The sequence below is a fragment of the Zonotrichia albicollis genome, chromosome 6, assembly GCF_047830755.1.
Source record: "Zonotrichia albicollis isolate bZonAlb1 chromosome 6, bZonAlb1.hap1, whole genome shotgun sequence".
NCBI lineage: Eukaryota > Metazoa > Chordata > Aves > Passeriformes > Passerellidae > Zonotrichia > Zonotrichia albicollis.
The window spans coordinates 25,885,398-25,911,848 of record NC_133824.1 but is presented as its reverse complement, the minus strand read 5'-3'; the positions used below and the strand labels follow the sequence as shown (position 1 = coordinate 25,911,848).

Here is a 26,451-nt window from a genome sequence, read left to right as displayed (position 1 = left end):
CCTCATGCACACAAAGGCACAAAGACCCTTTTCCTTCTGTACAAAAATCTGCTCCCATCTAATGTTGGGGCCACTGGATCCTCCTAGAGCCAGGTTAAGGTTACCCACAGGAAAGGATTGGCATAACAGCTTTCTAGAGATGCTTGGAGGAAGAGATGGAACTTACATACTTTCCAAACATGTCTGTGTCTACCAAGACCTTTACTGTTGACTCTGCATTTGGCAGATATACACGTAAGTGTAGGCCTATGTGCGCATGTGCTCATTTTTGTCTAATAAAAATGTAGTAGCAAAAGCACCAAAGCTCAATGTGCCTCATTTCTGCCATGCATAAAAGCCATCTCTCTAAAACACAATATTTACTCACTAAAATAAATATTACAGAGTTATAAAAATTCTGTTTTTTTAAAGAATTGAAAACAATTAAAAACTTAAGAAAAGACATAATGCCTCCTTGCCAGTATCACTTTTCCTAGTGAGAATCTCGAGAGGGATTTTTTTTTTGATTATACATGTATAAAAGCAAATAAATGAACCTAATACTATTTACTAACTACAGATAGACAGAAACGTTCTCCATTTTTAAAATTTTCTTAAATTAAAACAGTGCTTCAAAGACCTGTTATCACAAGAATACACGCGTGGTTTTGGAGCCATAAAATTCAGATTATTGGGCACAACAAGATGGCCTTTCCCACATTTTCTTCCCCTTTGCATACATATAGTGTTCATCTAAGGTTGTTTAGAAAACTATTCTTTGGGTTTTCTTCTCAGAATGTGCAAAGGCAGCTTGATATTACAGACAAATCAGTTACTTTGTAAAACTAGAGCTCTTCATACTATTTTATGTATGCGTACCAATACCTACAGCACATGCATCTCATGTCCCACAGACCAGAAGCTGTAACTAAGCCCAGATAAATTACACCTCAATCTTAAGGAAAAGGTAAAGTGATAGAAAACCAACTGTAAATTTCTTTGAGTTGCCAAGGCAACAGAAATGGCTCATTAAGGCTACAACCTTAAGGAACTGGTAAAAACACATCCTCCATATTTGCAAAGGTGACAGGTCTCAGAGAAGTCCCAGCACAAATGTCTCAGAATCGTATTTCTGTAACAGCCCTCAACTCACTTGAAAATAATCATTTGCAGAATTTGCATGTAGGGACAAGTACATCTCCACTTTAAGCTAGGTTATACCCCATGTCTACTTATTTAACTGGCAGGAAGTGCAGTGAATTAGAAAATTACTACAAGGCTTCTATGATTAAAAAGAAAAAAACACATGAGGTCAGCTGTGGAAAAAATGTTTAAACTCAAATGTTGACTTTCCTGTAACTAAGAAATTTTAAAGATCAATACACTAGTATAAATAAAACTGATTCTTATAGATCCAGTTCCATTTGGAGCCTCATTTTCTAATAGTAAATACAATCTTACCTGTTACTTCACACACTTAGCTACAATTGTGAACGACATTATTTTCTTTTTTAAATTATGTTACAACTTAGACGATCTCAAGTTTTCATGTAGCTCTCAATAGAAATGACAAATTGAATGGAATGAAGATATTTAAATACCTAAATAAGGTTAGGATGGGGGGAAAGACAAGAGATGAAACCATTAGAGAGATAGGGAGCTACTCAGTGTAATGCAGTTTGTGGTATAAATTTCCCCCCATGTGTTGTTCATGCATATCATCCATGGAGTCAATGAATTAAATTGGTATTAAAAATAAAATCTACTGCTTTACCTGTGAGAATACAGTAAAGAAAATTTACCTACCAATGAACAGCTGCAGTACTTTGAGACACTTAGTCCATACATATACTCTAAGAGTGGGTGGGCTTGTGGCCTGCCCTGGAGTGTCCCGGGAGGGGCACTCCCACTCCTCCCCTCGTCCTGCTTGAGGCATTGACACACTGCCACCACTGCAGTTCCTCTTAAATGCACAATCAAACCTGAAAGAGATTCAGAAAGAGGGGAAAAGCAGGTAGGAGACTAATGTACATGCAGACTATACCTCTCAAAGAACACCAGTTACTGATGAGTAACCTTTCTTCTTTGAGTCTGCATGTACATTCCCACAATGACTCACTCTGATCAGTTACCTTTGCCTTTTCCCATCCAGGAGAAGGCCTGAGGACTCCCACAAACAACTGCAGCATCACTCCACTGAAGGCTGAAACAGCCCTGGATCCTTTTAGACTAAGACAATGCTGGGTGAAAGCAAAGAGAGAACTCCAGGTGACCTTACAACACATGTCTAAATACCATACAATATAGATACTAAGTTTATCCAGAGATCTAACAAAATTTGGTTTGGCCACATGAAATTCCTTGAGTCTACTCAGAGACAGAAAGGCACCTAAACAATTATTATGTGAAGTCAGCCAAACTTTTTGATATTCCCACTGTGCAACAAGAAGCAAACTAGAAAACTTGGATCTTTGAAGAGAAATTATAAAGGCCTTATGAAATCAAAAATATAAAGCATAAAATTCAAACAAAGAAACACAAGATCTGGAAATAAGTATTGAAAGACTAATTTTCTTGTTACTCTGGATCTTCAAGAAGGACTCCTGGATGACTGAAGAACAGATATTCTGCCCATATATAGGTAGTATGTAAAATAGCAGCTATTAGGGCCAATATGCTTCACTAGCTGGCTGAGACAACTATTTCCAAATGCACCACTTTCCTAGACACCAGCAGAAGGAATAAGCAGAAGTAAGAATTAACGAGCTCAAAAGGGGAGAAGCAACCACCATAATATAGTGGTTTTCCACTACATGAACAGTGGGAAACTGTCATCAATTATGAACAATTCAATACATCCTGATCATCTCTTAGGAAGATGTGAATTGTGAAATGTGTGAACATCAGTGTGCTCAACCAGAGAGAGCAACCTGGTAACCTCATCAAAATACACAGAGAAATCAAAGGAACTACACATCACAAATATTCAGAGAGCTGAGATCAAAGCAGCAACAAGCATGTCATACAGACATTATCATTTTCTCATAGAGTACACATGCCTAGATTATACTTTCCTGCTACTAATTATCATTACTCTGGAGATAAGCAAAAAGTGACTGCCCTAGAGATTGATTAATGTTTTGGCTTGGGAGTTCCAAGATTGCCACAGACTGAAGAGTGAGGGAAGAACTAAAATACAATTTCTATGAAGACTACATAGCTGCCCATGACTATTCCCACTACCAGAACAAGGTGAAATCACAAAACAAAAACCCCACAGTTTTGTCTTTACTGAGTATTTCTCTTTGTTTGCCAGTTGTGATAACTTACAATCAATGCACCATAAAAGGAGAATCATTTTACAAGCCTAATCCAAATAAAATTGCTGTATGGATCTATTAAACCAGGCATCTGTATGACATGTCAAAACTATAAATACATTTTAGCACAACCAAAGGCAGTATTGCAAAAACTGTAACATTCTTGTGTACTGAGAAACAAGGCCCTAACCTAATAGGTTAATAGATAATAGGCTCCTCCTGAGGTGAAATCATTGCTATCTTGTAGCATATGTAAAGGTTATGGTCTCCTTCCTACCCAAAATGTTCTGTAGGTTTAAACAGTCAAATAGAGTGTTATGCTTCACTGTATGAAAACATGAAGCTTCAATAATGCCTGAGTCTATTAGTCCAAATGATCAGTGTGAGGGGGAAAAAGGGCAGTACAACTATAATAGATGGTAACTATTATAATAGCTCCTGAATTCCAAGTTCTGATACTGTTCAAGCCAGAATGGAGTGACTGTGGTGATACAGACACTGCTTTTTCCTAACCACAGCAGAGTTAAGGGTATTGGTAGATGAGCACCAGTCTGAAAAGCATGGAAATCAAAAGATATCTCCCTACCAACTCAGATGCTCTTGGCCTCTAGAGAAGACATTTTAATTTCTGGATGTTATGATAGATTATTTAATCCTTGGTGAATAATGTTGTCAATACAATTGCCTATTTAAATATGCAGAGAAATTGCTGTTAAGAAGATGTGCCAGCATATTTTGAAGATCCTGAAAATCTGTAACAATTACTTTATGTCAAGCACAACAGTTTCATAGATGGAGTAATTGCATGCCTGCACCTCCATGCTTGCTGCTAAAGTGCACTATTGCTGGTGCCATTCACTAAAAAAAAAAATCATTGTTCTGAGCATCAGCATATGGATCCTGAACAGCATTCTGATATTGCCTGGTAACTTTTATTAGAATCATAGAATATCCTAAAAATGGTGCTCTTGTGCAAAAAAGAAGCCAGCCTAGCTGACATCTCAACATATTTGTAGTGGATTCTGCTACCAGCTGAGAGATTTAAAGATTACTATCTATCAACTATATTAATTCTCTAACATCATCAATGCTAGATTTAGCTTCCAGAAAATAATAAACCATCAGTAAAGAAGCCCCCTCATTCAAAACAAAGAAATTTCTTTTAGTTCTCAAAATATAAGGAAGATATGGACATCCTGCTCTGATATAGTCTTGTGATAGGGACACACAAACAAGAAAGAAAAAGGTATGCACAACTAAAGAAAGAAGACTGGAGTATTCTGGATCTGATTAGATTGTCTGCACTTCTCCATTTTCTGTTGAGTAGGAGTAATCCTGAAGACCCTGAAAATGATTCTCAAAAGCTATAAGGAAAGTATAAAAATCAATTGAAATTCATTGACAGTTATTAATGCAAAAAAACATGTTAACAGCTCTTGAAGGCAATGAAAAATGAGTAACTATGATCAATACAGAAAAAAAAAGATTTTTCCCTATGTGCCCTGGTTGTTTTTTTCGATAAAGATAGAGCACAATAAAAGAATAATAGAATGAACTAGTAATAGGCTGCCTTGCTGATTAAGTTATTGCTTACTCCTAAGTGAGTGTAAGCATCTAAAGAGTAATATGTAAAGAACCTTTTTACACTTATAAGACTGAACCAAACTTACAAGAGTGACTGAATTACTGAACTGGAAAGGCCATTCTCTTGAAAGGAAAGACATTTTCAGAATTGAGTCCATGCAGAATCTCTTTTATAGGCCCAAAGGATTATAGCTATTACATAATACTGGGTGAAAGCTGTTACCATAGAATTTGATGAGCCATCATCTGTTTCCATTTCAGCTTGCAGAGCTGTCTTAGCATCAGCCAATCCCGCTGCAATCAAAGATTTCAATTTTTATACTCAGGAGAAAACTAATGCAGAACAATTAATATCAGAAAGACTTCTTTCCCTAAAAGCTGAAACTTTTGGGTCATTTCTCTTTTGAAACATTTTTTAAAAATGCTTACTTTTTCTTAATTTTGTTCTTTTCAACAACAAAATTGCTTGGAATAAGGAGGGAATAAAAGCATTCAGAATACTAAAGAGATTTCAAAATCACCTTTGAACTGTTTCTGCAGCTGGTATAAATGAAAGTAAATCTGCCAGGATACTAAGGTTGTTCAACCATGCCTGTATGGCGTTGGAAATCTCTCAGGCAAAATAATATACAGAATTTCAAACAACTTACAGCACTTTTGAAAAATTCTTCGTACTCTTATCCTCATTGTTTCTAAGGTCCTAAATTCTTGGAAATTATTTTATGCACTAAAGAAAGATATGCTGTCACTGTTGTATAATAAAGACTACACATATGTAAAAATAAAACATGTATATTTTTCTCAGCCAACTAAACTGGAGACAAGTTTGTAAGAAGTCTTCCTAAATTGATAAAATTGCTGCATCTGGAGCAAACAGAATCTTAATAAAGCAAATGCTTCACAGAACAGATCTAGCTCAACCTGGTCTCATAATGTTAGCAAAGCCCCAAAGGTTGACTAAGACATGAAGAAAGTTTAAAGAAATACATGAAAAGAGTTGGAAAGGATGATTCTTAGCAGAATCACTAGTCATCTCTTGTTTTTCCAAAGACAAATACCAAACTTTACTAATTAAATCATAAGATAAATACTAATCATTAGTATCAGAATGAGAGAAGCATAGAATACTTTCTCCTCACAAATGCTTGCAGCAATCATATTGAGTCTCTTGAGACTGCTGCAGAGGTATTCAAGAATGACCTGGACAGAATCTTGTGCAAAGGAAGGATTCTCCAACACTCCTTTGGGCAATCCCTTCCAGTGCTCAATCACCCCCACAGTAAGGAAGTTCTTCCTCATGTTCAGGTGGAACTTCCTGTGCATCAGTTTCTGCCCATTGTCTCTTGCCCTATTGTTTGGCACCACCAAAAAGAGCCTGGCTGCTGGTTATGGGATCAAATGCAAAGAAAACTCTAAATGTAAGAAAAAAATCTAAATATAAAAAATCAAAACGTCGGTATCAAAATGTTGGCGAAGAAAAAACACACTGGTGCAGTGCAGTAGTTTTTAGTTCCATAGGTGCTGTTTTTCTCTTCCTACACTCTCTCCCATGTGAGCTCCCTTTTATTTGATTTCTTTACAGATAAACCACTGCCTTCTAATTGATCCTTAGGGCCTCTTGCTAATTTTGTAACGCACAAAATATGTCTCAAGCATTCCATGCATGTGATTGTTTTCAATCACAAAAAGTGACATACTCACACAGTGGTTTTCCACCCAGATTCACAGCATCTTCAGCAAACACAAAAATTACCTGGGCCTTTAGGGCTAACATTCTCTTATTCTGGGTGGTAAGGGTGCCAGATGTTTGGCACCATTCCCATACAAGGCTCCATCCTCAGACACCCTCTCTTCAGATACTGATGGACATTGATGAGGTCCCCTCTCAGTCATCTTTTCTTGAGGCTGAACAGGCCCAGTTCCCTCAGCCTTTTCTTATAAGAGGGATATTCCAGTCCCTTCATCATCATCAGAGTCCTTCACTGGACCTGCTCCAGTAACTCCCTGTCTCTCTTGTCCTGAGGAGCCCAGAACTGGACACAGCCCTCCAGGTGAGGCTCTCCAGGGCTGAGCAGGGGGGCAGGATCCCCACCCTTGACGTGTTGGCCACGCTCCTCCTAATGCAGCCCAGGATCCCATGGTCCTTCTTGCCCACCAGGACACACTGCTGGCTCGGGGACAGTTTGCTGTCCACCAGGACCCCCAGTCCTTCTCCACAGAGCTGCTCCCCAGCAGCTCAGCCCTCAGTCTGTGCTGGCCCATGGGGTTATTCCTGCCCAGGTGCAGGGCCCTGCACTTGCCTTTGTTGAATCTCAGGCAGTTCTTCTCTGCCCATCTCTCCAGCCTGTTCTGAAGGGCTGCACAGCCCTCTGGGGTACCGGCCACTGCTCCCAGCTTTGTGTGCTCAGTGACCTCACTGAGGGTGCATCTGCCCTTCATCCAAGTATTTGATGAGTAAGTTATTGACCACTGAGCCCAATACTGAACCTCAGAAGACTCCACTAGTGACAGCCCTCCAACCAAATCCTGTGCCACTGATGAGACCCTTCCTTGTTAAAGTATGAGTAATTTCTAGAAGTAATTTCCAGAACTCATGGAAAGCCCTCTGGACTACAAGTACTTGTTTGTTATTTCAAAGATTTAAGAAGACATACACGGTAACCTTTACCAGAATCCAGAGTTATTTATATAGTTCAAAGAAGAGTTGCATAAGAAATAATGAGTCTTTTCAACTGTGTATCACCTGCTTTATATACCATTATTCTAACATATGGTCTGTTACATGAAAATGTTTATATAAGTGATTTTTGGTTATTTAATTGGAAAACTTACCTTTCTGGACAAGGTCAAATCACATTACTGCTCACTGCAACTTAGAATAAAGGTTTCATTGCCATAACTAAAAATAGCATATTGCCCCTTTCAAAGAGTTGTATCATCTCCCACACATCCTACTTTGGGGATTATGATGCATGCAGTATATGTTATCTCTGGACTACTGCTTTCCCTTGTAGAGACAATTGCCACTTTAGTGCTAGAGAGTGATGAAGAGCCTACACAGGCAGCACAGTCATACAGATAGTATTTTCAGCAAGAGAGAGTAGGTGGCATTAGTGGATGAGGGAGACAGGCAATAAATTTCATCTGTGAGCAACCACTGGGCAACTCCCTCTGGAAATCAAGGACCACACACTGTTTTGTTGATAACATTTCTTATATTAGAGTGCTCCTGACCAGGAGGCCATTGTACATCAAGGAATTAGCAATCCACATAACAGTTCCCTTGAAATTCCTACAGAAGTCTGCCCTGTGCTTTATGTTCAGCATGATTTTCAGGAAAGTGTCATGCTGCATAAACCTCTTTGGCCAAAGGACAGACTCATCCACCTCATTGTAATGGAGGAGCCTGTAGGCAGCTCCAATTCAGCTCTGGTGATTACACCAGAGCATGGCTTTCCTTTATCTAAAAGAGTAGCAGAAATTTCTCACAAGTGGAGAAATCCATCCACATCTGATGCTGCATGAACATACAGTTCCCAGCATCTGAAAGGAGTAAGATTTATTTGCTACCTATATTCCTCCTCATCCTTTGCTTTATGAAAGCAGGTATTTCATTCAGCTATTTGCTCTCAGGCCTTTCCTACTGAGATACAGACAGAACCTGGCACTTCCCTCTCTCTTGCTTTCTACCCCAGTAAAGAAAACACACACACACAATTCCCTTTTCATTTCAAGACCCATCATTTCTAACTACAGAAGGAGGGGGCTTTGCTTTTTTCTTGCAACTACTATTCAAGTCTTTTCTGTCCTCTAAGAGTTCTCTCTCCAGGCCCACTTACACTATGATATTTGAAAACATTAAAAAGAAATAAAAGATTTTTTTCCTTCGGCTGAGACTTATAAATCTGTGGTTAAATATCAAGTCTATCAGGAATCCAGTAATTCTATAGCAGTAATCTTCCAAGAGCCTTTACATTTGTATCAATGAGCCTAAGCACAGTATGTTGTTTTTGCAGCTGTAACAATCTATACAGATCAACTTGAAAAAATGTAGCCAATTTTCAAGCCACCATAGCCATTCCTTCCTGAATGTCGCAAAGCATTTAGTAGTCCCTTAAATCTTTAGCTCCTGTTTCAGCTTTCACTTCTATCTAACCCCAAAAGCAGATACATTTAGCAGGAAACTCTAAGCAATTTTTGTCTGTTACCCAAATTTCAAAATATCAGCAAGAAAATGTAGGACTACTGGCTACACTAAATATATTTTGTTTGAATGAACAGCATACAGCTTAACAGTGACGAGACTTTTATTTTTCCAGACAACAACTAAGCCACCAAATTTTTTGAGTTTGGTAAATTTGAATTTCCTGTATCTTTTGACCTTTAGGAAAAAAAACCCAGACATGATAATAAAACCCATGATAAAGCTGAGGCACAGGAAAATAGACTACCATTTCAATTAAATATACTCAGTTGAAGGTCTTAACTATCAAGTTAACATCTGGCCATTCTAACTTACAGTGCTAACAAGAGAATACTATTTTGCTCAGGAAATAATTGCAGGCTAAAAGAATAAACAGACTTCATACCTTTAGGCTCCTTTTATTATAATGATGTTTTTGTAGGGAGATATTAAATTTCTCACTGACCTACTTGTACAAAAAATTTCAATAGTAATCTCTGTTCTTTGGCTAGATCTCAGTGTCTGACTGAGGTCTGATAAGAAAATCTAATTCTTTTGCAAACTCTGTACACGTTGGATGTTTCCTTCAGTTCTCTGCAGATAATCTACAATGGCAAAGAGCAAAAAATTAGGCTTCCATGGAGAGTTTTGCATGTAAGAAATACCAGTGATCTAGAAAAGCATTTAAAATTAACCATTTATATCAAAGTTTCAATTTTAAATTTTTTTTTAAATTTTATTTGCATTACTAAGCTATTATTCACCCTATGTGTAAAAGAAACTTGTTATTTGTCAGTGGGCTTGATGCCTTGCATCTTATTCCTGATCTTGAAACCGACGTGTTGAAGTGATTTAAGTATGACATTAAATATGCAGTCAGAGAAAAACTTGTGCCCTGCGTATTAATTTGAAGAACTGTGTTGTGACTACTGATGATGTATCCAAGGACAGGTAATGAAGCTGGTGAAGGATCTGGAGCACAAGCTTTTGATGAAGAGCTGCTGAGGGAGCTGGAGGTGTTTAGCCTGGAGAAAAGGAGGCTCAGAGAGACCTTGCCATTCTCTACAACCATTCTACCCTGAAAGGAGGCTGTAGAGAGGTGGGGTTCTGTCTCTTTTCACAAGTAACAAGGAATAAATAATAAATAAATTACATATTTATGTCATAGACTATAAAACATATTACATAAGAAGAATGACAGCCATTTGAAGTTGTGCCAGGGAGGTTAGATGGCATCTTACGAAAAAATGGCTTCACCAAAAGGGTTACCAAGCATTGGAACAGGCTGCTTAGGGAAGTGGTGGAATTACTCTCTCTGGAGGTATCTAAAAGACATACAGATGGGGCACGGGCACTGGGGAATATGTCTTGAAGGTGAACTTGGCAGTGTTCAGTTTTACAGTTGGACTTGATGATCTTAAAGGTCCTTTACAACCTAAATGATTCTATGACAGAACAAATTCTTAATTAAAACCACAAGAAAGGACAATATTTGAAAATAGCTGATCACACATTAATTCCATGTTTCATACACATTCAAAATACATAATTATAAGGACAGTAAGAATATTGCCTTTGGTTTTCTTTCCCTATTATTTAGCCGTTCTCAGAAGGCAATATAAGTGCTCAAACATATCCAATAATCTTTTCATTGGTAGAGATCCAGCAGAGTGAATTAAAAAAGCTTTTCAACAAAAAGCTGCTCTGAAATTAGCTATTTATTCCACCAGTGAAGAAAAGTATTTTTTTTCAATTTGTACATTATGAAATTGCCATGGTATTAGATGAACTGCAACATCATCAGCTGTTTTTCCTGTTGCAAAACTAGGACTCTGTTAAAATACTATTTCTCCAAATACAGGATTGATTTTAAAGAGTCTATGATACTGAAATTGCTCAACAAAACACTCAAATTCAAAATATTCTGAATGTGCACGCACATATTAAAATCTATATAAAATTTTATATGTTTCATATAAAACATTTAAGTATAATAACACATTGTAAAAATGCCTGGCTATCCAAATACATGAGGTCTAGCTCAGTTGTTTTAATTAAAGCAAAATGGCAAATGTAGGGAACTGTGTCATTATGAAAAAAGCTTCATGCTTGCATATCAGCTATTGGCTAAATGGTCAAAATGTTTGTAATAAGCACTTTTAATAATCACATTTGCAGAAAATATTTAATCCCCAGAAAACTCAAAAATTTTCATCATCTGTGAGATTTGATTTCTTAGTTCTTTTGCTGGTTGTCTCAGAAGTCAACTCTATAGTGGGTACAATGTTTGCGAAAGCTTTAATTACACTGAGAGCATACTACTTCACAAATATTCTTTTATTTTCATTTTCAAAACATAACAATCCCTTTAGATTTCTCACAAACATATGCATTCACACTTTGTAACACTACTTAAAGGCATTTGGAGCTTTTGTATGTAAAGCAGTTCTTTATAGCTCTCTGATTTTAAACTTGGTCATCTTTCCTTCAAAACAGCCTGACCATAATTGTGTGCTGTCATTTAGAGCCTCAAGATACTCCATAAAACTCAAGCATTAGCTTCAGTGTCCCAAATGTCAGCCAGTTTTATTTTTACACATTGTCTGTTTTATGTAGCATTATTTCTTAGAAATACTTTTTAAAATACAGAAGACAATCCAAATAAATGAAGAAGGATTATTTTCTGCTTTTTTAAACAAGGGCAAGAATTTAAAAACAACTTGATGTTAACCTCTTAGCTTCCTAAGGTACCCTCAGATACACAGTTTCATTTTCCAGAGTGATCCATCTTGGGTAATGCTCACTCATGTTAAATTACGTTCAACTACCAAGAACACAGAAGAACCCTTTAAAATGACAGAACTGAGCAGTACAAATTTCCATAGGGGATCAGCCTATTTGTTAAAAGAGAGGTTTATGTCATCATGGCTACAGAAGCTACTCAGAGAAAATGTTACCATACTTGCATTTTAAAATCAAGGGTATTTGATAGAACATAACAAAAACAAAGCAGGCCATAAATAATTACAGAAAAAAAGTCAATCTATGCAGAAATGATGAAAGAAGTATATGTGTTACCTTTGCAGTCTTAGGATCCCACCTAATCTTGTCCTAATGATGAGGCAGCTGCAATTGAACGCAATCATTTTTGCCAGAACAATTCTAGAAATTTGTTCTTTTTAATAAGAACATACTTTAAAAAGTGAAACTCTTCAGCCACTCCACCTTTAACTGAACTTTGAGGAATCGATGGCATTCCCCCCTTATACCTTTTCTCTAGGACAATTGAGTCACAGAATTTCCAAAATCCTACTATAATTGAAAAGTACAGAATCAGTATTACAGTAAATAATATCAAAATGTTTCCTATTTTATCATGGCAGAATCCAGAAGATAAGGATATCAAAACCATAGGGGAAATAAAGAGGAAAACATCAAGCTTTAATCTTATGTGAGTCCTTAATTTGAAAAGTATTGTTTCCTTTGCCTAAATAGGTGCATGCTAAGACACACTTCAGCAGTGCGCTCAAAGATAATTGTGACCTCAGACACAACAAATTACATAATTTGTCTTGCAATATCAAAACATTGTTTGGTAAAGCACATAATCTTGCACCCAAATATAAAATACTACTGTTGTTCAGTCAAATACTTAGTGTTTTCTACACACATCATGGCAAAACTAATTGGTTTTTGTTAGAATTACAACTCTGTGAGATAATTTGTCCATATCAATCCCACTTCCTTAAGGATCTGATGCCTCCACCCAAGATGAACTCCGCTCTTGTATCTGTCCTTTTCTTATATGGTGGCACTGCTTATTAGTTCCCTTAGGTAAAAACCATGATATTAAACAGTTCCACAAACTATTGACCACAAAAACTAAACAGCAGATAAAATATAGTGGTTATGAATATTAATGGACACAATAAACCTTTTATCTTGGAAAAAACCCCAACAAAAACAGGAAGTTCTTGGGAAAGCTTTTTTATCATGATACAGAAGCAATCTTCAGCGGGGGAATTTCTTTCAGTCTGATAACATATCTGTTGGACTTCCCTCCTTAAAATTGTTGCAATACAGACCAATGTCTGTGGGAGCTGGGGTTGTTTAGCCTGGACAAGAGGTATCTCAGGTGGAATCTTACTGCTCTCTACAGCTGCCTGAAAGGGGATTGTAGCAAGGTGGGGACAGCTCTCTTCTCTCAGGTAACAAGTGACAGGACAAGAGAAAAAGGCACCAGGTTGCACAAGATTGGCTATAAAGCATTGGAGCAGACTGCCCAGAGAAGCAGTGGAATCACTATCTCAGGAGGTGTTTAAAAGACATCTACAGGGGCACTTGGGGGCAGCGTTTATTGGAGGACTTGGCAGTGCTGGGGCTGATGTTTCAACTGGATGATCTTTGAGGTCTTTTCCAAACAAAGGATTCTATGATTCACTGTAGTTCAGGGGGAAAATATTAGAATATACATTTTTGCAGGCTAAATGTTCAAAAATTCTTTACTGATGAGGTAGATGATCAAACCATTTGGAGACTACTGTTCTAGAAAATAATTTGGTTGTTTCTTTGAATAGTCTGCCAGAAGGGCTGGCACTCTCTAAGTACTTAGCTCAGACAATAGGGTTTCACTAGTAACAAGGGTACTGTATGATGAATCTCACATTTGCAACCTGACATGCAGTGTTATGGGAACACAAGCGCTGGCTGAAGGCTCGGGACACATCTACCACAGCCTGTTAATACAAACCAGCCCTTTTAATACCTCTGATTAACAGACTTTGGCTCAGATTGCAGAGTAGACTTTGATCATGTGAACTGGAATCCTTTCAGATGAAACTTATTCGGAAGACGGACTTTAGCAGCATGTATAATCCACTTCAGCTGTTAACAGGCACACAGAATAATACCAGAAATAGTTTGAAATAAAATATATCAAAGAATATATGATGTATGCTGGATCTCCAGCATCACATGCTTTACTTCATAGATAGATGTGTTTTATTGGTTTGCTCGACTTGGGAACACAGACACGACTCAAGAGAGATGCTCAGCTCTTGGCATCAAGGACAGGGTGGCAGGCATTTTTAAATTTGTCTCTACACATTTGGCTATGATTTTATTTTGCTGGAAGACATCCATTTCTTGAAGCCTTTATGACATCAGCTAAGCCAACATTCCAGCTCTGTGCACTATCAGAGATGAGAAGATCCACTTACCCCACATACTCAATAAAACATAGAATCCACTTTTAATTTTTCTTTTTACATCAGTGCTCAGACACAGCTAATCAGCACAAAATCTCACACCAATATTGTGCAACTGATATAAGAAAGTATTTTGGCTAATAAAATGCCTGTAGCCACAGTTCAACATGTCAATACTTTTATACCATTCCCTTATGATATCTCCTTAAAGGAAGTTTTTGTTTGGTTTACTGGTAAAAACATTTCATGTTTCATATTCTGTTTTAGGCAGTGGATCTTCTACATGACAGGGTCACTAATAGAAATAGGACCCCACAAAAACCCTAATTAGTTATCAGAGAAGTTGAATGAGGTGCAATCACACACTGAAGTACTAAGCATCAGTCTATTCATACAGTTTACAAACTTGCATGTCACAGGGAGGCTGGTGCAGCTTCTTCCTATTGTGCTTTCCAATCACTTAAAACACAACCTCAACAATCATCTGAAAACATACAATGAAAGCAAAATAAACTACACTGTCCTGGCAGAATTGTTTGCAGTCTGCCAGTTGCAAATCTTTTTCAGGAAAATACAGTGTATTAAACTGGTTTCTGCTGGGCTGTGCATGTTCTTTTTTTTCCCCTTACAATCAGTGTATTATCAACCAATAGAAAACACATAATCAAAACTTTGGCACCTGCTTTCAGGCAGTCTTAAAATTTGCATAAATTAAGAATGAGAGTTAATTTTAAATGTACAGTATAAATAAGGAAGAATGTTGCTGAAATGCAACCAAATGTGCCACTTGTGAACATTTCTGTCCCATTCTCTTTATCTGTTCCTCACATGAAAGTGCTTCAATAAATTATATTATTTTTATAATCTGACTCCAAGTATTTTTCAGTGCTAGTGTGCCATTTGTGTGATTAAGGGAACGGCCCTTCACATGCTACATGGTGTGGCACCAAAGGCTCACGCACAAGAGAAGTTCAGCGTTCTGGCCTTGGTTCCCTTCTCCTCAGTCCATGCCCATGACTCCCACGCCTCTGCCCCTTCAGCTGCCCCTGAACACTGAGCAATAGTTACCACACTGCTCAGCCCTCACTCTTGGATCATAGTAGTGTAATTAGAGGCTTCTATTTTATATGCAAATTGGAATTGGGGATTTTTTCACATCTCCTATACACATCATTTAACACTAATCTCTGCTGAATTTTATCAGATGGTTTGTCACCCAGACACTCAGTATTTTAATGTCCTTATTTGCAGTAATAGTTAATTTCTCTACAAATAATAATTTTCTTAATTCACTAAGATACAACCTGTAAATAGCTGTACAACTGAGGGCTATTTAAAAAAAAAAAAAAACAAACACCAAACCAAAAAACCCTATACAACACTCCTGATCTCTTTTTCCCTATATACAAAGAACCAGCATAAAGAATCTAAAGGTTGGGGGTTTTGTTTAAGAAAAGCAAACCAAAACAATCCTGATGGCCTTCTCTCTTATATAGGTCTAGCATTCACCTCTTGTGACAATCATAAAAAGAATAAATTTCAGAAATAAATTTACCACAAGAAATGAACCTAATATTGATCTCCCTCAAACTCAGTCAAGCTCTTAATTACTTATGACATTATCAGTTTTGATAGGATAACATTAAGTTTCCTTCATAGACCTTAAGTAAGAATAATCAGAATGCATTCTTACAGGGTAAATAAAACCAACCAAAACTTAATGTAACAGGTCACATGGAAAATTATTAGGGCTTTTATATAAACTTGATTTACTTAAACACTTGCCAAAAGCTATTTGCTGCTTAATGAAGCTGAGCATGTTTTCTCCTCTCATTCATGCTAAGTGACATCCCATTTAAGGAATTACTTTTGCAGTGAGAACAGAATGCACTGCAAACATTGCCCAGTATGAGAAGTCGGATGAAAAGTACAAGACCTGGTCAGAAGATGCCCTAGGAGACAACTAGGTTTCAGGTGATGGCTGGTACAAAGATATGTATTTAGCAAAAATGGAAAATGAAAGAAAGCCAGGAGGAATTTAGACAAAATTGGTTACTACAGCCACAGAGAGAGACAGATTTTTTTTTTTTTTTTTTATGCTGGAAAACAACAGATTTCAATTCCTGTTTCTGACATATTTAATTAAGAAAGACTGAACAGACAAACAGTTCTGTGGAAATGAAAAATCTGATACACATTAATGTCCCCTCTTAAGGGCAACAGCTTAAATTCTGGGCAACCAGAAATGCTTAAAGGATGAATAATAGGTTTGTCTTGTAAATTAACTTACAGATGTTTTTATTCTCTCTTTGCAGGAGAAATACGGAACTATTTTGTTTGTTTTAGAAAGCAAATAATAATATTTCTAAAGTTATTTTGTCTTGTTAGCATTGCATTTGAACTTCCATGGATGCACAGTCTTCCTGTGCTTCCCTTCCCCATGTGGCAATATTCCATGATCTGCAAATCACAGGCTAAACTTTTGTATGTTCATAAGACTAAATCACACAATACTATACAAAATGCATTTGCTTAAATTCTACTCACATCAGGGGACAGGAATTTATAACAATGCTTCAGCCTTTTCTATATTCAAGACAGCCTGGAAGAGCAAGGTAACTTGGTGAGGTGGTCACATCTGTCATTTCTAGAGACATGAAGCCTCTGAAGCCACAAAGCCTATACATCGTAAGATGGAAGACAGCAGGAAAACAAAAAGTGACAATTCCTATTTTCATGTGGAAAGTTGGTGAGTATACTCTTTCATCCAGAGTGTCTGGGCATTTGATGCCCTTGCCAGGAAAGCAGAGGAATGTTTTCGACACATTCAGCAGTCCTAGATCAGAGTTTGATAGACACTTCAGCCACCTCTCATTTTACATTCTTTTTGTAAAGGTGTTTTTTTTTTTTGGTTGAGAGTCTGTGATTGCAGCGAGTATCCATCATCCACAGAAGATGAGAGAAAGAAGAAGATGAAAAGCCCCTTCAGTGAGTACTCCCTAGGGAGTTTCTATACAGAAACTTGAGATAGCAAAAGTTATAGCATGGAGAATAGTCACATCCTCCAAACAAAAGCAGTCTCAAACCTATCAGAGCAGAAAAAATCCAAAAGTCAAAACTGATATTCACAACTACTAATGGCTTCATAGGTGGGAAAAAAAAACCACTCACAACAGAAAAGGCTTTCCTATGAAACACTTGTATTTCACTGGTGTGAGACTGTGCCTGGACTAGTCAGGCTTGCACAGCCAGGCTTGGCACCAAGCAGAGTCAGAAGCCGGACTGCACTTCCCAGAAAAAGGGGGAAAATCAGTTTTAGAAGAAATAAAACATAGATCAACAAAGGGCTCATGACAAGAAAAAATGACATAATACAACAGATAAGGAAATCACAGTCTAGGAGCAATATAATATGATCCAATATAATAGAAATAATCAACTGTGGACTAGATCTACAAGAGTGAAGCACAAATGCATGGCCATTATTAATGCTGCAGGGGTTGCAAATCTCCAGGTTGTAGCACAAATGCATACATGTGGATGAAAAATTAAAGGAAAGTAAGTTTTTGTTTTATATAAAAGTTTTGGACAATTTTCTCACACAATCCCACACAAAACTTTAGTTCTCTCTAGCAGGGAAACAACATCTGTAACAACAGATTAATAATTAAGGATTAATACAGCAAAGTAAAAACTCAGGTTTTGGTCATCTAAACAATGACATGTACTTGAAAAAGAACACTAGTCAGTGATTGACTCTACTAATTCAGGATTTAGAAATTAACTCAGGAAGAAATTTGTGTGTTCATCAGGTGAACTTTGATTAAAGGGAAATATGATGAGACAAAGTTGTTTTAGCTAAACACATCCCACTTCTCAATTGCCCTAGTTAGATTCATGTCCATAGGAAAGTCTACTTCATGAAAATCCAAGAGGCTAGTAGGAAAACCTAATCTGCAAGTTTATCAGGGATTTCATACACTAAGTTGACATCTCAGTGTCAACTTTTTGTTACTGGTTAGGACATTTGCAAAAGGTTTTAGAAACTTTACCTAGATGCAGGAGTATAATTAAGCTGTCTACTGGATGGTCAGACTATTAGTGCATGTTAAGAGAGGTAGAAGACAAGTCCTCAGTTTTTGTCAACACACATAACTAGCAATCTAATGGAATGGATATGACCACCACATACACCCTTTAAATCTTTTTAAACTTGTATCTGTAAGCTTTAGAGTCTATAGAGATGCTACTTAATACTCACTAGACATTCAAGGGATAATACCCTTTTATGTCATGCTTAGTAAGAGTTCTTGTGCTGTGAGTTAGTAATTATAATTTGAGATGCAGAAGAAGGAAAACATGAGCAGAAAAACTGAGAATCACAATTGTCATTCCTGCAAGGTAAACAGCAAATTTTCTTGGTGCTTCAGGATTAGTGGGAGTACACACTTCAAACAGCTTGAACCACTTCAAAAAATTTATTTGGAGTGGGCAAACCTTTTTGTTTGTGCTGGATCCAACAGATAATGAAACTATAATCTCAGTATTATCATCAAATTCTGATTCCTCCCATCATAAACTTTGAAGAAACTTTTTGTGAAGCACTTGGCCAGTACTGATACACTTGTGAATATCCATACAGTGATGAAGTAAACCAGATCCAGGACTTAACCTCCTACGCAAAACTGGGATGACAGCACACTTCCTTGTTGAAATAGAGCAAGGCTGATTCTGCAGAAAATGCAAAAGATATCTAAATACTGCCCCACTCTCCAATGTGGAGATATATTTTCATAAATATAAATATAAATTTTGAGGCACAACCCTGCTCTTGTGAACTATCCACAACAGTAGTTACAACTCCCTTTCTTTAGTGATTTTTTTTTTAATATGGGACTGCAAACTGGCACTTACTGTCAAATTACTACTTATTTTTGCCACATGTTGATAATTATGAAAATGCTTTGATAATGATCAAGGCCAGTATTTCTTGGCTGCAGACAAAGTTTGTATGAGTTTCATCAGCTACTCTTATCAGCAAAAAACTCAGATTCTGGGATACAGCATTATGTAGGTATATGACACCACAAAGTGGGCAAACCAACTGTTTTCTGAGAAAGTCTTGGAATAGAGTGATTTTAATTGTAATCCTATCAAAGCTGCCAATTTTTGATGGCAGGGAGTACAGCTTTGCTCTGAAATACATCTCGCTGACACTGAAATCAACTTCCTTTGTTTCTAAGATGTTCCTAAAAATGATTGTGTGGAAAAGTTAAATCTTTTGAATTCCTAAGTCACATAGAGCAACTGACCTCTCAAGAAGACACAGCCTTCACCATTTCCTTTCTGGCTACTTTGCCCTTCCTCATAGTTTTTATCATTTTTTACTCTTGGATCATTATCACTGGCGTCTACTTTGTCAAAGACTGAAGACAATCTGAGAAGAACGTGCCTAAAAATTTTCATATATTAAACAATTGAGTTAACACGCACTCCTAAAGAAAAAAGAGAGCTATCCTACCATTATTCAGGGGAAAATGCCTGTGGTTCTAAATGCAACCTTTAATACTTTATGCATATAAGTTTTCATTAAAATAGTATCTATAGAAGAATTATGAATGTTCCTTGGGGAGCATAAAGCGTGTCTCTGTGCGAAAGGGTGGTTAATGGAATTAAAACCCCTCTCCCATCTTGCTCCAAAACTGCTTTACATCTAATTCTACAATTTATAACTAACAAAATACTTCTAACAAGATTTATTAACTTTATTCTCTACACTGGAATATCTGTCTCATGCCACAAATATTATAGGAAAGAAATGTCCAGGCAATGTCTGTCTTGTGCATATTACTTTCATGATTTAAGGACCTGCTACAAAATCCATTTCTGGTCTTGAGATGAGATGCATGAATACATCTACATGAAAAGTATATATGAAAGCACATAAAAAGTCAACACAAAACAATTAAATTCCTTTCTGCTCTTGACTTGCAAATCCTAGCAAACCAAGTATTTTCTTTTTAGGAATCTATTAAGGACTGGTTTTCTCATTGACTGAGTCTTCCCCTATAATAGCCACCCTTCACCACATCATATATTTCCTTTGTAATGGCAGAATGTGGAAATCAAAAAGACCATACTCACTACAAACCACAAGATTATACTGTTGACATAAATCTATAGGCACATCACATAATCTGTAAATTTCCTCTTTATTCTTGAGACAGTCTCCATGTTGTTCATCAAAACCAGTGTTGCCTGATAGGCTTGCCAGACCCCATGTACACAAAATCATTTGGCTTGGAAGATCTCTCCTTTAGGCACATTCTATTACAGTGGGTGAGGAACAAGGCTGAAATCTGACAATGCTTTTTTGGTAGTTTGAAAAGCTCCCTGCTTACAGGATGAATATTGTGATGAGAATAGAAGTCTAGAGGAAGTTAAAACAATGACACTTTCTCAGGAATGTGCTGCAGTTTCTATATTTACTATCTTCATCAGTTCTGGAAGCATTTTAAAACCAGCAGGTACTGAAAATGAAGTGACATTGCTTTAACTGGTGTAGAGGAATGACAGGAATGCAGATGGTAGGATATCCATTTATGCATTCTCTGAAAGCTTCTTTTATTGAAGTAGAAGATCATGTGATAGAGGACATACCCACCTTCTAGAAGAGTTTCCAGGGGGGAAACCTGAGATGGTATCTAGGTAAAGCTACCTGTTGAGTGTGCTCACTTTGGGAACCCAAGTACCTATGACAAAAATCTAGGGAAGGTAGGCTTCAAGACACTTTGTTTCAGCCTGATACAGATGTTGTGGAAGTGTAGTGGTGATTGGTTCCACACAATCCTTCCTAACCTTGGTGTGGTGCATGAGATTAGTTAGGGTACATGTTATCACTTCTACCATAAGTACTCCCCATTCACATGTCTGTAATAGGGTTCTACCTAGGATGAATTACATGAATTGACAAAATCAATACACTGGTTTTCCTCATAAGTTATTCTGAGCTGCAAGAGTTACTCTACCATCTTTCCTAGAACACATGCAAATGCTAAGAGACATATTTATTTGTCAAAATACTATTGCTCTCTGTCTAAAGAAGTTTCTCCTTTCCCATTTAGGAAAGCAGTTTACTTTTTATGGACTATCAGAAAACATGAAAATACAACTCAAATATAATTCAACAATCCATCAAGTTAAATGAGATTTTAAAAGTGAAGCTATTATTTCTGTATATTTCATCAAATTAACTTCCTTAATATTTCACGTTAAATAGGGGAGAGATAGTTGCGAGGCAAAATAATTGAATTAAGGTGCATGGAAGAAGATTCTGTTCTCTCTAGAAGCAAAATTCCAGTAAGCTGATTTGCCTTCTATTTTCTCCTCTCTCCTTTTTCTACTCAAATCAGCTAGGAGAGCCTTTCAGATGTTAAAATGACCCCCTACATTTACTGCAAGAACACTCCATCTTGCTGTTTACCAGCTGCTATTCAAAACAGATATGGATGAAATAATACTTCTTGATATCCAATATGTATTTGTCTGTCTTGGTATCTTCCAGTAGTGCGTTGTTTAATATAAATAACATACTGCAGTTTGGGAAATCCAGCCATTTAAGGTGTGGGAAGTGGCCTGACTTCCAACACCACCTCAAAACCCCGCCACCTGAACAAGGCAGGACAGCTACCAGAAACAATTAAAGGGAAGGATTCTCCCCCAGCACTTTAAATAGCTCTGACTTTGAACAATGAAATCCTTTTCCACACTTACATCCTGGCACAACTGAGACTAAAGAGTAACCCGTCCTTTGATGCTTCTTAGGATCTCAAGCACTTAAACACCAGCTAAATAAGAAGAAGCTGAAAATTCAGAACAGTTCTCCTAAGCAGATGAAGATTCCTGTGACTCTTAATGTTGCAATAAATTCCTAAAAGCAAAATTATTTCTTACCTCCCAACATTCCATTTTTCTTTGTTCACTGAACTCAGTTTAGTACAATGAAGTCAGAAATATCAGCTTTCTTCAACTTCAACATTAACAAAATATCAGTGGTATTGCTTTTCTTATATTAAAGTAAAAAGATTGCGATTTACGGTCTTTATAATTTTTAAAATAGTTTTTCTGAGCATCATGAAAATACCCCTATTTAATTTTGAAAGCCTCTTTCTTTTATTCCAAGACCAAAGTTTGAATTGTGGATCTATCCAGTAATAAATCATGCTCCCCTTGATAAAATTCAGGATAGAGAAGTCCATGAATCTTAGGTGACAAAAATAAATTTTGATCATTATGGTGTGATAACTTTGACTGATGCAGACACAGGCAGTCACTGTGCAATGAGTTTGATACTAGTTGAAGAGGAATAAATTCTCACCATTTGCACACTGCAAAGTCATGTCTACATCAGATATTATACAGTCACTTCCCTTCATAAGATTTTACAAGTATTCTTAATTCTCTTTGAGCAGCTGAAAACGAGTATGTGAAACAGCACAGTGGGTTAAGCAATCACAATGAGCAAGCAATATGTGAGACTGACCTACTAACAACCAAATGAGGAATCAGCTACACAAACTGTGCTATCAGGTCCAGACCAAATTCCCCCCAGTACCCATCTTTCATTCCACTGAAAACCAAAACTGACACAAATTGCTGAAGCACGTTTCAGGAGTGGACTTGGCTAAAGTGAGTTTTGTTAAAATGCACATTACTTTGAAAGTAAACTTCAGTATTTATTGCTATCACTCCTCAAAAAACAGAGTTTATAACAATTTTTTTAGCTTATAACAATTTTTTTACTTCATACTTTCCACTTCACAGGACAGACAATATTGAAAAATATGGATGTGTTTTAGATCTGAAATGCAGAAGGACACTATATATATTTTTTTTACGAAACTATAACTCAGTATAGTTCATCATAGTGCTCCATCTCTCTTCAGGTAGCAAAACAGAAATAGGTTGAATTACACAGGTTTCTGGCATCAAACAAATCCTGCTGAAGTCAGCTTAAGCTGAAGGTAAACTGTATTTGTAAAAATAACTAAAATTCTATTTTAGATGCATAAATATGTATCTAATAATTTTCCTTATGACACTTTCCTCTTTCCCCTATGATACACTTCAAAGCAAGGAATAACGTGGCTTTTTAATGTAACATTTCTGTAATTTTCCAAGGAAAGAAAATCAGTGTTGAAAAGCAGTAATACTGTACCTTGATTTCTTCTATTTCGTCTGGCACTATCTTGTATGCAGATATAGTCCCACCCAACCTGAAATCAGGAAAAAAAGTTCTCAAAATCAGTAACAGAAAATATAGTATGTTAATAGTCTTATCACTTCTTCCAAAACATAATATTCCTTCTACCAATTTAGAGGAAAAACCCAGTAAATCCCAAATCAAAAGCAAAACCACTTTCTTTATATCCAACAAAAAATCCGCGTGTGATTAACATAAACACTAGAAACAAGGTATCTATCACATTAACAATTACGTCAGCCAAGCAAAATGATCATCATCAGGCTGGTATTTCATATATTAATGGCAATCATCATATCCTATGATTTCTTGTTGATTGTCCAAGGCACATGGATGACTTTAAGTGTTTGAAGACTGATGCACTTTGTGTTATTTCACTATGCTGCTACACAGTTTGAAATGCATCAAAATACAATTCTGGAAATTGAATTTTTTAAATTAAATGTGCATGTACAGACATGACAAATCACACAACTCTATACCCTCCCTGTTTGAAAAAATCTCTGCAGTTAATGACTGGTAATAAAAAAGTGGGTGATGAGTAATATCTGGCACTGACAGAAAAAATAGAGTGTTTTGTCCTACATGGAACTCCCTGAAATTACTTTTTGAAATCCTGCAAAAATCCTGGTAAAGAACAGCTCATATACTGAAGATGTATGAATAGCATGTACTATAAATGGTGGTTAATATTACATTTTGCCCAGAGACATGCAGACATGGCTTCTTTTATTTCATGAAGCAGTCTCATCGATGGTGACAATTCAGACCTAAAAATATAAGTGCACTAATGACCTCCTGCTGGCTCTACACAGCAACACTATTCATTTTCTGGAGCCTACAAAAATAGAAGTTACACAAGAAACTTCTTTTTGTAAACCAGTAGACACCTATCAAATGTGCATTTGAATTACCTCCCTCTTATTGGAATTTTTCTAATTGTCAGCATTTCCACACAGATCTATTTTCTATATCTTGAAAATATTATAAATATTGTTTAGGCAAGTGAAAAAGAGAAGAGGAGACTAACACAGAAAATACATTAAGATTTTCCACGGAAGTCCTGCCTTTCCACACTTCTCCTGTAAATGAACTGTTTGACGGTTTTACACAGAGGATGAAGTTGTGTATAGGGAAAGTCTGAAGTCCCTCACTGTTCCAGGTAACATCAGCTGTGATTTCCATGGTAGAGGCAGGGCTACGTCCAAATTCATCATGGACAAAGAGTGTAGCAATCGCTCTCTCCCATTTCCTCTGCAACTTCCATTGCTGCCATCCATTATGTGAGGTTAAAGTTGGAGGAAACTGAAACTTTTTTTGCCACTGCAAGTACCAACAAGAACTTTTATTTTTCATTACTTTGGTTCAACTAGTGTTTATAGTGATAGCTACAATAAATTAGCTTTAGCATCACAACGAAGGATTGCTCCATCAAACCGTGACAAGCAGTGGCTCAGATGGCACGGTGACATTGCACCTGACCAGTCCCACAGCTGCTGGAATAAGATCCATAAGAAAGAAACTTTTATGTGCTTCTTTGAGATCCATTCCTGGCTGCACTTTGGAGTACCCAAAAATCACTGACTTTCTGCCTTCTAGCAGAAGGCGAATACAGAACCTGTATTGCCAGCACTCCAGAAACATGGAATTGCTTTATTTGCCACCCTTGGCACAACTATTAAGAACTTTCTTGGAATATCAAAGAAACCAAAAAAACTTGACTCAGTAAACTCATCTATCTCACACCATTAATTAGCATCACCATGCAAATATTTCTGCAAAGTTTTGTGTTAAGAGTTTAACAAACTCTGAATCTGCCAAGCTACAGCTCAAATTGTACTTCTCTTAAAAAGTAAAATGTCAGCTAACACAATTCCACATTTTTGAAAGAGAAAGACACATTAAAAATTCTGTTACTGTTTAAATAAACAATCTCTCACTGATAGCTCCAGCTCACATATCTCTTAGTCCATTTACAATCCTACACTGACATCTTTATCTTAAAAATCCAGTCTACAAACATAAACAATAACAAATTTGAAGCTGAAAGAGAATCAGAGAACATTAATATACAATTTTATCAATGTCTCAGATGTGAAATGAAGTTTTAATGGAAGTCTATACTTTCTTCCTTTCAGAACATTAGATTCCAGTCAATCTTATAACTTCTGAAAGAGATTCACCGCAGCAGATTACAGTACCAGATTTAACTGGTGAAAGACATAAAAAAGACACTTCACTTTATATATAAAGTTTTCCTGCAAGTTTCACAGAAGTTTAAAGGCATCTCACACACTGGGGGGATGCAGCTAACAGAGCCACATCATTATCAAAAATCTCCAGCAGTCAGTTAAGTCTGAAGTGTAAGGGACTGGACAACATCGCACACACAAGTTAACAGAGAAAAATCAAAAACATTGGGATAATTGCTAAGAAAAACCAGCAAAATCAAGGTAAATCAAAAATCAATGCAATAATGGATATGTCCAGCTTGGGGAAAAATTTCTCTTTCAAGTGTTTCTCTGAATTACATTTAAGTGTAACCATCAATTGCGGCCTGTCTGGAAGCTTGCTTGTCATTTTGCAATTCCTTTATTTGATTACTGACATCTGAAAGGAGACCAGACAATGATAAACAGGAGATTTCAGATATAGGATGATACAGAGACCATGATAGAGGGCTTGCACATGGCATATTTTTTCACTTTGTTGAGAAAAACCTTCCTCTGCAGGTTTCTTTTTTAGAATACTTTACAGTACCATTCTTAACCACAATTAAGAATTAATTCTTAATCACATTTTCAGGAAGTAACTGATCAGAAGAGCAAAGGATCAGCTAGCCTGAGTGAGTATACATTAACTACAATGGACTTTGAATGCTAAAATATAATGCAGCAAAGAACATGTCAGAATGGC

The 26,451-nt window shown here is 36.8% G+C and overlaps 1 protein-coding gene across 28 annotated transcripts in view; it reads right to left on the bottom strand.

Annotated features, from left to right (window-relative positions):
* GPHN (gephyrin) overlaps positions 1-26,451 on the bottom strand; it is a 271,807-nt gene that overhangs the window by 136,539 nt on the left and 108,817 nt on the right. For 26 of the 28 annotated variants that reach the window (XM_074542808.1, XM_074542813.1, XM_074542812.1 and 23 more), the window contains exon 3: positions 23,491-23,548. In XM_074542808.1, the coding sequence (XP_074398909.1) occupies positions 23,491-23,548 (58 nt within the window). Of the gene's footprint in view, positions 1-1,785; positions 1,962-23,490; positions 23,549-26,451 lie in introns of all 28 variants that reach the window. The other 2 variants (XM_074542821.1, XM_074542824.1) reach the window with 1 other exon arrangement.